General features: G+C 39.2%; 2 protein-coding genes across 3 annotated transcripts in view; both read left to right on the top strand.

Moving 5' to 3' along the window:
- ZBTB26 (zinc finger and BTB domain containing 26) overlaps positions 1 to 5,123 on the top strand; it is a 16,235-nt gene extending 11,112 nt beyond the window's left edge. For both annotated transcript variants that reach the window (XM_017548371.1, XM_017548372.2), the window contains exon 2: positions 766 to 5,123. In XM_017548371.1, the coding sequence (XP_017403860.1) occupies positions 776 to 2,101 (1,326 nt within the window). In that variant the 5' untranslated portion in view covers positions 766 to 775 and the 3' untranslated portion in view covers positions 2,102 to 5,123. The remainder of the gene's footprint in view (positions 1 to 765) is intronic.
- Positions 5,124 to 6,379: 1,256 nt separating this feature from the next.
- Positions 6,380 to 11,986, top strand: ZBTB6 (zinc finger and BTB domain containing 6). The gene is made up of 2 exons (XM_017548382.2): positions 6,380 to 6,484; positions 8,022 to 11,986. Exon 2 carries the CDS (start codon positions 8,031 to 8,033, stop codon positions 9,303 to 9,305), a length of 1,275 nt encoding a protein of 424 aa, XP_017403871.1. The 5' UTR covers positions 6,380 to 6,484; positions 8,022 to 8,030; the 3' UTR covers positions 9,306 to 11,986.
- Positions 11,987 to 12,962: the final 976 nt, after the last annotated feature.

The following is a 12,962-nucleotide window of genomic DNA, read 5'->3' on the forward strand; positions in this document are numbered from 1 at the left end:
GAGTGCAGTGGCACAATCTCGGCTCACTGCAACCTCCGCCTCCCAGGTTCAAGCAATTCTCCTGCCTCAGCCTCCCAAGTAGCTGGGACTACAGGCGCACGCCACCACACCCAGCTAATTTTTTTTGTATTTTTAGTAGAGATGGGGTTTCACAATGTTGGCCAGGATGGTCTCGATCTCTTGACCTGGTGATCTGCCCACCTCGGCCTCCCAAAGTGCTGGGATTACAGGCTTGAGCCACCACGCCCAGCCTGGTTCCCTCTTCTTAAGAGACCAATTTTTACTGAATGATTCCAGAGAGGTGAAAATCTCCATATTAGAGTCTGGAAGTGGGAAGACAATAGCTCTTGTCTTAGAAGAAGCAGGTTCACAGCCTTTTACAAAATAAGATAATTATTTCATCTTTACTTGTGTGGGCATGTTTTAGTTTGCTTTAGAATTCTCATGTGAGAAGTTAAAAGACACTCTTGGACTATCTCAAGCACTATTCTTATATTAAGTATCTTTGGAAGTTGAATGAATGCCAAGCTATTTACACAAATACAAGTCCACTCTTTAGGTGCAACTGGCACTTGATGTTGGTAAGCAGTAATTGTTAACAGCCTTTGAAACTTGTTATAGTGGCTTCCTCTTTCAAGGAAAATTTCAATTGCATAATGTGCAAAACAGATATGACAACACAGATTTGTTTTTGGAAGGTAAATCCAGCTTTCTTAATTGTTTGAATTTCCTTAAATTCCACCTTTTTACATTTCTGTTCTTTAGGTCTGCCAAAATGTCTGAAAGATCAGATCTCCTTCACTTCAAGTTTGAAAATTATGGAGATTCAATGTTACAAAAAATGAACAAATTAAGAGAAGAGAATAAATTTTGTGATGTTACAGTTCTCATAGATGATATTGAGGTACAGGGGCATAAAATTGTGTTTGCTGCAGGTTCTCCCTTCTTAAGAGACCAGTTTTTACTGAATGATTCCAGAGAGGTGAAAATCTCCATATTACAGAGTTCCGAAGTGGGGAGACAATTGCTCTTATCCTGCTATAGTGGTGTGCTGGAATTCCCTGAGATGGAACTGGTAAATTACTTGACTGCTGCAAGTTTTCTTCAGATGAGCCACATTGTAGAACGGTGCACACAGGCCCTGTGGAAGTTTATAAAGCCAAAACAACCAATGGATAGTAAAGAGGGATGTGAACCACAGAGTGCTTCTCCCCAGTCAAACGAACAGCAGGGAGATGCCAGAGGCTCCCCAAAGCAGGACTCACCTTGTATTCATCCATCTGAAGACAGTATGGATATGGAGGACAGTGATATTCAGATTGTTAAGGTAGAATCTATTGGGGATGTATCAGAGGTTAGAAGTAAAAAAGATCAGAACCAGTTTATTTCTTCTGAACCCACTGCTTTACATTCATCAGAGCCCCAGCACTCCCTGATAAATTCAACTGTGGAAAACAGAGTAAGTGAAATAGAACAAAACCATCTCCACAATTATGCCCTTTCTTATACAGGCAATGATAACATCATCATGGCCTCAAAAGATGTCTTTGGCCCTAATAGTCGAGGTGTAGACAAAGGCCTACAGTGGCATCACCAATGCCCAAAGTGTACCAGGGTGTTTCGTCACCTGGAGAACTATGCCAACCATTTAAAAATGCACAAACTCTTTATGTGTCTACTCTGCGGCAAGACTTTTACTCAGAAAGGCAACCTTCATCGACACATGCGTGTGCATGCCGGAATTAAACCTTTCCAGTGTAAAATCTGTGGGAAAACCTTTTCTCAGAAGTGTTCCTTACAGGATCATCTTAACCTTCACAGTGGAGATAAGCCCCATAAATGTAACTATTGTGATATGGTTTTTGCACATAAACCAGTTTTGAGGAAACACCTTAAACAGCTGCATGGCAAAAACAGCTTTGATAATGCCAATGAGAGAAATGTACAAGACCTCACAGTGGATTTTGATTCCTTTGCATGTACAACAGTCACAGACTCTAAAGGGTGTCAGCCACAACCCGATGCAACACAGGTCCTGGATGCAGGTAAACTGGCCCAAGCTGTTCTGAACTTAAGAAATGATAGTACTTGTGTGAATTGAGTAGGGGCTTCATGCTCACAACTTGAACTGACTGAGAATGTGGCAATAGTCTCAGTCTTTTTAGGAGTGATTTTGCTAGTTTGACTTCTCCAAAGCCTCTGTGCAAGTGGTAGGGAGTGAGTCAAAGCACTAATAGACCAGGCAACTTACCACTTGGAGTGGATTTGCCTTACTTTTGCCCTCTTCCATTTTCTGTTTTAATTTATCTTGTAAAGTCTGTTTTCCTTTCCCAAGGAATAATTCCTTTTGTCTACCTAACATTGACTTATGTCTTAGACTGACACTGTTTTAGGCTTTTCACTAGGCACATTATGAAGGTACCAACAAGTTAATAACGTCACCTACTCTCCACTAATAGTTGCTATGCTAAGAGAAATGAACAATCTTTCTTTGGTAGAAAATAGGCTGAGATATAAGGTGATATTGCTATTGACCTGAAAATGTGATAGAATTTATGGCTGCCTATTGATTATTCCTCCGTGTCTGATAAACGAATCTGCTTCTACCATTTGTACGTGTCTTAGGGCTGGTTATAAAGAAGTATGCTGGTTTGTTATGTACCCTTTTCAACAGTATCATAGCCCAACTTCATCTCATTGAATTGTTCACATACACCAGAGTACCCTCTCTTCAGGAACACCTGCAGGCAGATAGTTAGGGGTGGACATGAGAAGCCTAATCAACAGGGATAGAAGTACACTTATACAACAGCACTTAAATGGGAGGTTTCTCTGGTAGCGTGTCCCATAAGAGGCCAGATGCTTATAATTAATGTGTAACTTGATGCTTTTGAGATCGGGACTTCTCCAGGCACACTAAAAATGTGCTAAAGTATAATGAGCTCTCTAAAAAGAGGCTATTTGCGAGTCTCTGAATTTTGTTTCAGAGTTGAGCCATCAGAAAGGTGAATTTGGCCATCAGTTTTGTCCTGTGCACCATAAAATTCTGAATTTTCATTTCCTCCTGTACCTTAATTTCTAAAACGGATGAAAAAAGTTAAGTTGGACACAGAAGGGGCAATCAAATTTCTGTATTCAGACATTCCTCTTAAAGGTACACTGTCCCACTTTGCTGCCTTTGATAAGATTATGAATACAAAGTTAATTTTCAAAAAGGAAAAACCAAACAACTTTTTCCTAAAACACATGTACTTCAGACCTAAAATTTTGAGTCTTATTTGTTTCTCACCCATGAGTTAGATTTAGGTAATAGTGTTAGTAGAGTCCTTAGAGAATCTTAAGAGATCATTTACTACACCTCTTTGATTTTAAGTTGAGGTATCCAAAGCCTGAAGAGGTGGCCTGGCCAATACTGGCCAAGGTATAACTAAATATGAGCTAGTATTTTAAACCCTTGGCTTTAAAAGATTTAGTACATAAAGAATACTGCATTAGCAAAAAGCTCCTAGTTTGTGTTTCCCCTTTGTGTCTCCTTGTTGGCTTTCTGAAACAACCTGGATTTTGCCAACAAAATATTGCAGAGGGATTTATATTAATTATTTTTTAGTTAGATGAGTATTATATTCTTCCCATCCAAGTGAGTGATTTGCTAGGTGTTGTTTAGGGAGGGAAAAAGCAAGAATAATGTGAGAAGGATCTATTGTGAAATTGATTGTGTGTGGAAAATGGTGTTAATTTCCATCAGGATTTTTCTGTTTTTATTTTTGAGCTATGAGAGTGCATGCAGATTTGAAAAATTAGACTTACATAGAGGGGATCTTAAATTGTTATGCTTGATACATGTACATGTATCATTGTTATCACATATAAATTATCATCTTGTAAGTCAGATTTGAAATACGATTTTTGTCTTTTGTTCAAATCCTTAAAATGATAATACAGTTGAGTGCTAAGACTAATAGGTACCTTATGCCTGACATCACTTGTTATAGGGTCTAATGATGCTTCCTAGCATTGTGATTTTTTACATGATCCAGCCAAAGAGTACCAATTCTATGCAATAGTGAGACTCTACCCTGTCATCCAAACAGCATTTTTGGTATTTTCTGTCAACATCATTTCTTTACAGGGAAATTTCAAGATGGAACGCTTCCTTTGCTTACATTCATGTCCTGTTTTTGTTACTGATTTGAAGGCTAAAAGGCACAGGTTCAAATAAGATAGGTCTCTTTGGTTGGAGACTATTTCTGAGTTCATTCAGTTGTTCAAGAAACATTAGTTAAGCACTTACTGTTGCCAAACACTATACTAGATACTGAGGATAATGAAGGTAAGATTGATGTAGTTCCTGCCCTCATGGAGCTTATAGTCTCATGTGGTCTTAGTGAAACAAGGTCTCAATTTGCTTTTATACTAGGAATAATAAAGCTGCCTTGCTGTATTCCATCAGTTAAAATCAACAACTTTGTGGTTTTGTGTCAGTAAAACATTTAGTTCTCACCTTTTGAAAATGCAAACCACTGAAGTGATTTACAGTCTCCTCCATTTTTTGGCTGGAGAGGTGTTCTGTTTCTGTGAGACATTTTTCTAATTTTTGTGGAACTTGACTTTCCTCCTTCTTTGCTTATACGTGTTTGTTAGACTATATTGCAAAGAAGTCAAGTTACTGATATCCAGTACATTTTATAGAGGAAGATGACTTTAAAAACTAGTCATATTTCTCTAAAGGAGGAAGATTTTTAAAACCTTTATCATTCAGCATTTGTATTTTATGGATCCCCAGGAGAACTAAAAAGGAGATGACTCTCTACCATAGTTTGATTTTTTTTTAAAAATTACTCTGTCACATTTATTTATTATTTAATATTAAAGATAAACTCCAAATTGAAGTGGCTCTTAGGTAAATCAGATATGGTTTTAATTTGTTTAAGTTTCTTTATTAGCAGATCTATAAATGGAAGGTGACCAGTGTCACTATTTCTAAAATATTGTCCTAAACAACCCAGAACATTTTATTTCAGCTCATGAATAGCTGTTCTAAATCTGTTGTATGTTAGACATACTATGAACTACCTCTTCACTTATTATGGGGAAGTATCCTTAATAAAAGTGTGACGATTAAAGCTCTAGTGTGAGTGGTTTGTTTTCTGTCTTCCCTCGTATTCTTTTTAAATTGCTTTACTTTGAATACAGGAATGCCTTTTTATGCATAGTCTTAAAAATACATATTAATCAAGCATGCTGAGCTTGCCTTCAGAAGAAAATATGAATTAACCAGAACTTTGTTACTAGAGTCAATGACTTCCATGAGAACCTGTTGGCTGAAGGAGCAGAGCAACTGCCTTTAAGAATTGGTTCACACATACCTTCATTCAGCACAAATACTTGATGTCTACTAAGTGCTAGACTTCGAGAAAAAAAGATGAGTAAGCTACTGTCCTAAATACCTCTGCCTAGATGAGGCACAAGTTAATACAGGTGTGTTAAGTGCAAAAATGAAAGCAGTCAAAGGGATTACAGCTTCCCAGGTGGGAACCAACTATCTCAGGGCAGTTCAGGATGGCTTCAGGGATGATGAGATTTATAAATGAGTTTTAAAGATGAGGGAAAAGGCTAGCACACGTCAGAGGAAACAGCTGGGCCAAAAGTTTTGGGAGGGAGGAGCGGTTTTAAGTGTGAAGCTAGATCCAGAGGTTGGCGCCAGCTCCTGATGGGACATTAGCTAGGCAATCTCGAATACAGATCCTTATGACAGTCTGTCCTCTGCCACCTTTCAAGTTGTAGGGAGCCCCAATAAGGAGAGAAATCGACCCAGAATAATCCATAAAAGGTCTGGTTACTCTGACAGACGTGCCATAACCAAACCTCACACCCCGTCTCCATTTCCGATGTTTCGGAGGACTCACAAAAGGAAACGTCTCGGGCCGGGCGCGGTGGTTCACGCCTGTAATCCCAGCACTTGGGGAGGTCGAGGCCGGCGGAACACTTGAGGTCGGAGCTCGAGACCAGCTTGGCTAACATGGTGAAACCCCGTCTCTACTAAAAATACAAAAATTAGTCGGGCGTAGTGGCGCGCGCCTGTAATCCCAGCTACTTGGGAGGCTGAGTGAGGGGCGAGAATCACTTGAACCCTGGTGGCGGAGGTTGCCCTGAGCCGAGACCGCGCCATTGCACTCCAGCCTGGGCCATGAGCAAAACTCCGTCTCAAAAAAAAAAAAAAAAAAAAGGTACAGCTCGAGAGCCGAAACTGGGACTTGAGAGATGCGGCTCGCCGGCGTTCAGGTGCCTTTCTGTCATTCCAAGAGCTGGGGAGCGGGGGAAGTGAGTAAAGGAGACCGCCTCAGAATGTCCTTCCGGGGCGCCTAGAGGGCCCCAGTAAAGAATAAAGCTGGTTGGCACCGGATGTGTTTCCTTCCTGGCTAAGTCCATCTTCCGGCCTGGGCAGACGCTGCCGCGGAACCCTAGACTCTAGTTTTCTGAGTCGGTGAGTGCAAAGGAGATTCCTCAGGTGAGGGGTGCCTGAGGAAGAGGAGGAAGTGAAGGAGGAGGAGGCCAGGTGGGCTCGGCCCCGGAGTGGCTAATCTGGTGCTGCAACCACTGGCCGACAGGACCTTGGCCCTTCGCAGGCTTGGCTCGGGAATACCTGTGTGCTGAGCTCTTCCAGGCCACCTGGGATCCAGTTTCAGTTCAGCAGATATTCCCTGAGCTCCTTCTGCTCTATGTGGGCCCCTGTGCTCGGTACAGAAACACAGATGAATCAGGCACCATCTCGCTGCGCTCAGTGAGCAACTGACTCAGGTGGAAACGGGAGGTGGAGTCATATTAGTTTTACTTGATTAGGGCTTAAAGGAGCCTAATCACTAGCTAGAAAAAGGAACTGGAAACGCGAACGTAAGAGATGTGTATTCGTGTCTTTTTGTCTGGGCACTGATGGAAAAATTTAGTATTGAACGAGGTTCGAGTATGAAAAGAGGATAGAAAGTGATAAAGCCATAAAGATGTAAGTTTAGGGCCAAATCGTGATGGGTTTTGTATTCTTTCCTAAGAAGTTTGGTCTGTCCTGGAGATAAGAGTGTTGGAAGCCTTAAAGCAGAAAATGGAATTAAAAAACAAAACAAAACAAAACAAGGGATGTTAATTCTGGTGGCACTCAGGAGGATAATCTGGCATATAGGAGAGTGTGATATAAAGGAGACCTGTTGGAAGATAATGCAGTTGTCCAGGTGAACCCGAATGAGGACCTGTTGTAGTGGTGGGGAGCAGGAAGTTTGGAGATTACATTAAAGTTTCTAATTGGGGATGTTATGTTAAATCACCTTGTGGTGATCACGGTGCTTATTACTGGATATTCAAAATTGACAGACTGTTCTTGACTACAGGGCACACATGTAGCTAAAGAAGCAAGCTAGAGGCCAGGGGCGGTGGCTCACACCTGTAATCAGAGCACTTTGGGAGGCTGAGATGATTGGATCATGAGGTCAGGAGTTCAAGACTAGCCTGGCCAAGATAGTGAAACCCCGTCTCTACTAAAAACACAAAAAAATTTAGCCGGGCGTGGTAGCACGTGCCTATAATCCCAGCTACTCGAGAGGTTGAGGCCGAGAATTGCTTGAACTCAGGAGGCAGAGGTTGCAGGGAGCTGAGATTGCGCCACTGCACTTTAGCCTGGGCAAACAGAGCAAGACTTGGTCTGTTGGTAAAAACACTATCATCTATTACTAGTCACTTAGAAAAAATGGGGCTTAAAAAAAAAAGAGCAGCAAGCTAGAAACTGTTCACTACCAATTCGGTGTAATAAATGTTGTAATAAAGTTATGAAAAATGTGCTATGAGATCATAGAGAAGTGAATTATAAAGTTCTGGGTTTTGAGATGGTGGCATAAGGGTTCATAGAACCAAGATTACACTTTGAGTCTCCTTTTTCCTAATTCAAGTTTGGGTTTTTTGGTTTGCTTTCACTATTACAGCATGGGAAAGCATTCCCTATCCTTACATCAATGTTTGTGTTTTATTTTGCTTAGACTGTGATCATGGCTGCTGAGTCTGATGTTCTGCATTTCCAGTTTGAACAGCAAGGAGATGTAGTCTTGCAGAAAATGAATCTTCTGAGACAGCAGAATTTATTTTGTGATGTGTCAATTTACATTAATGACACTGAGTTCCAGGGGCACAAGGTGATTTTGGCTGCTTGCTCCACTTTTATGAGAGATCAGTTTTTACTCACACAGTCAAAACATGTCAGAATCACCATCTTGCAGAGTGCAGAAGTTGGCAGAAAATTGTTGCTGTCTTGCTATACTGGAGCACTTGAAGTTAAAAGGAAAGAGCTTTTGAAATATTTGACTGCTGCCAGTTACCTTCAGATGGTTCACATTGTGGAAAAGTGCACAGAAGCTTTGTCAAAGTATCTGGAAATTGATCTTTCTATGAAAAACAACAACCAACACACCGACCTATGTCAGTCTTCTGATCCTGATGTTAAGAATGAAGATGAAAATTCTGATAAAGACTGTGAGATAATTGAAATTTCAGAAGATAGTCCTGTAAACATAGATTTCCATGTTAAAGAAGAGGAAAACAATGCTTTACAATCTACAGTAGAGAGTCTGACATCAGAGAGAAAGGAAATGAAGTCACCAGAGCTGTCTCCAGTAGACATAAGTTTTAAAGACAGTGAAATTTGTATCCTTCAAGTAGAATCCATCAGTACACCTGGTGTCGAAAATGGGCAGTTTTCACAGCCTTGTACCTCTTCAAAAGCAAGCATGTATTTCTCTGAAACTCAGCATTCATTGATCAATTCTACAGTTGAGAGCAGAGTGGCTGAAATTCCTGGGAATCAAGGTCAGGGCTTATTTTGTGAGAATAACGAAGGAAGTTATGGTACAGTGAGTGAGATTCAGAATCTGGAAGAAGGTTATTCACTGAGGCACCAGTGCCCCAGGTGTCCTCGAGGTTTTCTTCATGTTGAAAACTATCTGCGCCACCTTAAAATGCATAAACTATTTTTATGCTTACAGTGTGGGAAAACATTTACACAGAAGAAAAATCTCAATCGACACATTCGAGGACACATGGGCATAAGGCCCTTTCAGTGTACTGTGTGCTTGAAGACATTTACTGCTAAAAGCACACTTCAGGACCACTTGAACATACACAGTGGGGATCGGCCATACAAATGCCACTGCTGTGATATGGATTTCAAGCACAAGTCCGCTCTCAAAAAGCATTTAACCTCTGTCCATGGCAGAAGCAGTGGTGACAAACTATCTAGGCCTGATCTCAAAAGACAAAGTCTACTATAATCATGATCACAGACTTGTTATATGTAGTTTGTATTATTTTATTAGGCAAGTCTTTCTGTAGAGATGCAGCATTTATAATGCTTCATCCCCCCAATCTTAGTTTCTTATATCTGGTCTGCTTACACATAATCATTCTTTCTGAACTTCTAACAGTTCCAAAGTTATGGGAGGCACAGTAAAGCTGATGGGATTCTATCTCATCTCATATATTACATATAAGTCTCAGTAGAATCCCTAGAGAAATAATGTTCCTCTCTTATATATTGTTGATTCTAGCGACAAAGGATCCAGCAGTACTTGCAGATTCTGATTTGGAGTCTCTAGGTAATTGATTTAAGTGTAAAATCCAATCATATAATAACTTTAATGAAAGGATAACAAGAAGAGAAAATAAAGGTAAAAACACTATCATCTGTTACTAGTCACTTTAGAACAAATGGGGCTAAAATTTTTTTTTAACTTTTTACCAGCTGTTGGATTCCAGACTAAACACCAAGATACTTTTCATTTTAAAATGTATAAAGTAATTCAGATTCACTTGGGAATAGCAGAATTTTTTAATAATATGTTAATATTCCTTAAAATACTTTCATTTCCATGCCTTATTAGTATACATATTTAAGAAATGATTAATTGGGCCCAAGTTTCTGGATTTTATTTAATACAATTGGATTTAGTAATTTTGGGGCCAGTAAAATTATATAATTGGCATGAAGCTGTGAAAAATGAGAAATTCTACCATTACCAAAGATATCTGTTCTGTTTTAAAAGTTCCTCTCTATTGTATTTTTTATTTAACATGACGTCCATGGAAATTTCTTCTTGGCATATAGTTCTGTGAATTTTAACACGAAGATTTGGGCACCACTACAGCAATCAGGGTACACAACAGTTTCTTCACTCCCAACAGGTCTCTCATGCTGTCCCTTTGTAGTCAGCTTCTTCTAGCTCTAGTCCTGGTGACAGTTCTCTATCACTATTATTTTGCCTTTTCTGGACCATCATATAAATAGAATCTTATAGTTTGTTCACTTTTGAGATGCTTTTTCACCCAGCTTAATGACTTTGAGGTTCATTCATGTCATTTTCAATTTTGAATTGGCAATATATATTCTAATTGTCACCAGAAGAGCAGTTTTAAAAGGGGTTGTATTTTTTCATTTACATTAATGCAATTTCCATTCACTATGTGTTGATAAAAATCTTAACCATCCCTAAAGTTTTATATTTCCAAAAATGTGCCAAAAGGAAAACCATGACTATGATTATTTTAGTGAGAGTCATATTTGAGATGGTGTTTTGAGCCAGAGTTCTCTAATATTCCTGTCTACACATAATATAAAAATTTTAAAAATTGTTTTAACAAAGATTAAAATATATTGCAGGGCAAATAATATTCTCTGAAACACAGGAAGTGCTTTTGGTAAAGAAGCCTGACTAGATGCTTCTTACTTTCAAGCTATTCTAGTCCTCCTATACTTAACTTAGCTTTATGTAGAATTTCTACTGTAATTTCTATTGAAGCCCTTCTATATTTTAAAATGTAATATACTTTGTACCACTTACAAAAATTTTGTGATGAATCACATGTTCATTACTATAAATGTTAACCTTTTTTTGATATTTTTGTGGGAAAGACATTCTCTATTGAATTTTAACTCGTAGAGACTTTGAAGTATGCAGGTCTCCTTTGATTAAAAAAACCAACTTCATAACCCGATGTTACTAGTTAGTGACATTGTGCTGGTCTCTTCTCCTTGAACTTTTTAACTTTATGTGTGAAATAACTTTGATCTTGGTCATTTGAAAGATCATTTCCAGGTCTAAAATTTCATGATTTTACATTTAATTCTTCCTGAGAACAGAAGAGGGGAAAGCAAGAGAGGACAGGTTTGTGTCTTTATGAACTTTGTTGCTTAAGTACTCCATTGGAGATAGAATTTTTCTAAATAGTGGATCTTTTTCCACTGGTGAGTATGATAGCTCATTGCTTCCATTTGACCTAAGATTGGTCATTTCTTGATGTGAAAATATTTTCTTTTCAGAAATAGTTTATTTGTGATTGAAGTACTTTTCTTATTTTTGCTTCCTGGGATAAAACAGTGTCGAGGGGAGGGGGAAGGATGGAGTTGGGAGGAGAGGGTAAAAGAATAGTAATCTGATTCTTTAGGAATTAGTATCTACTATCTTGGATATTTGAAAAAAAAAATTGGTTGAAACCACGTTTAAGTTTTTTGTGTGCCTTGTAAGACTTGTAAAATTTTTTGTGAGCACTTTTGAGATTTTTGCTAGGGGGAGGAGTGTTTTGTGAAAGTGATGGTTATTTATATTATTTATTCCTGTTCAGTAGCACAGAATGATCTCAAAACATTCCTATAAGAGTATCTGTTTGCATGATATATCTAAAAATTTTCAGGAAAATGGAATCTTTTTTTTAAGTGCAGGTATGACAAAGTATAGAATGTATTCATTTAACATATTCACATTTAGTTTGTGTTTCTAATATAACAGAAAAATGCAAAGTGTTTGAGTTCAGCCTCTTCATTTACTCCATTTTTGTATAAAAGATCTAGAAAAGGTAGTCCTTACTTTGTTGTAAGAGAAAATACTTGCCCTTTTTCCTGGGATGTAACTATCTTACATGTTTAAATAAGAAATAATAAACTGGAGGTGGGAATGGAGAACTATGTCTTTTGTCTTTTTAAATTTTAAAGGATACAATTTCTCCTGGCTATTCATTTAATCATTCATCTAGCAAATACTTCCTGAGTCCTTACAATGCAGTAGAAGTTAGGTATACAGACAAAAATTCCTGCTCTTGTGAAACATTGTAGTGAAGGGAGACAAACAGTAAACAAGTAAAATCCATATGTCAGATCTTGAGAAAGGATTTGGAGAAAAATCAGGAACAGGGAGTGCAAGAGAAGGGGAATGGGATTGCAATTTTAAATATGGTGGTCAGGACTGGGTGCTGTGGCTCATGACTGTAATCTCAACACTTTGGGAGGCTGAGGCTGGCAGATCACTTGAGGGCAGGAGTTTGAGAGCAGCCTGGTCAACCTGATGAAAACCATTCACTAAAAATACAAAAATTAGGCAGGCGTGGTAGTACTCGCCTGTATTCCCAGCTACTTGGGAGGCTGAGGCAGGAGAATCCCTTGAACCGGGGAGGTGGAGGTTGCAGTGATCAGCCAAGATCACCACTGCAGTCCAGCCTGGGTGAGGGGGAAAGACCCCGTCTCTAAAATAAAATAAAAATAAATAAATATGGTGGTCAGGACACCTTTGAAAAATTTCAGATTATCAGAAATGCACATTCTACTGCTAGTGAAATGGAAATATATCCAGTAGAACAGAAAAATATGGCCGGGTGCGGTGGCTTATGCCTGTAATCCCAACACTTTGGGAGGCTGAGGCAGGCAGATCACCTGAGAGGTCAGGAGTTCAAGACCAGCCTGCCCAACATGGTGAAACCCCGTCTCTACAAAAATAAAAAAATAAAAGCTTAGCCTGGGATGATGGTGGGTGCCTGTAATCCCAGCTACTCAAGAGGCTGAGGCAGGAGAATCACTTGAACCCTCATGGTGGAGGTTGCAAAAAGCCAGATTGCACCACTGCACTCTAACCCAACAAAAGAGTGAGACTCGGTCTAAAAAA

The sequence above is a fragment of the Cebus imitator genome, unplaced genomic scaffold, assembly GCF_001604975.1.
Source record: "Cebus imitator isolate Cc_AM_T3 unplaced genomic scaffold, Cebus_imitator-1.0 Scaffold206, whole genome shotgun sequence".
Classification (NCBI taxonomy): domain Eukaryota; kingdom Metazoa; phylum Chordata; class Mammalia; order Primates; family Cebidae; genus Cebus; species Cebus imitator.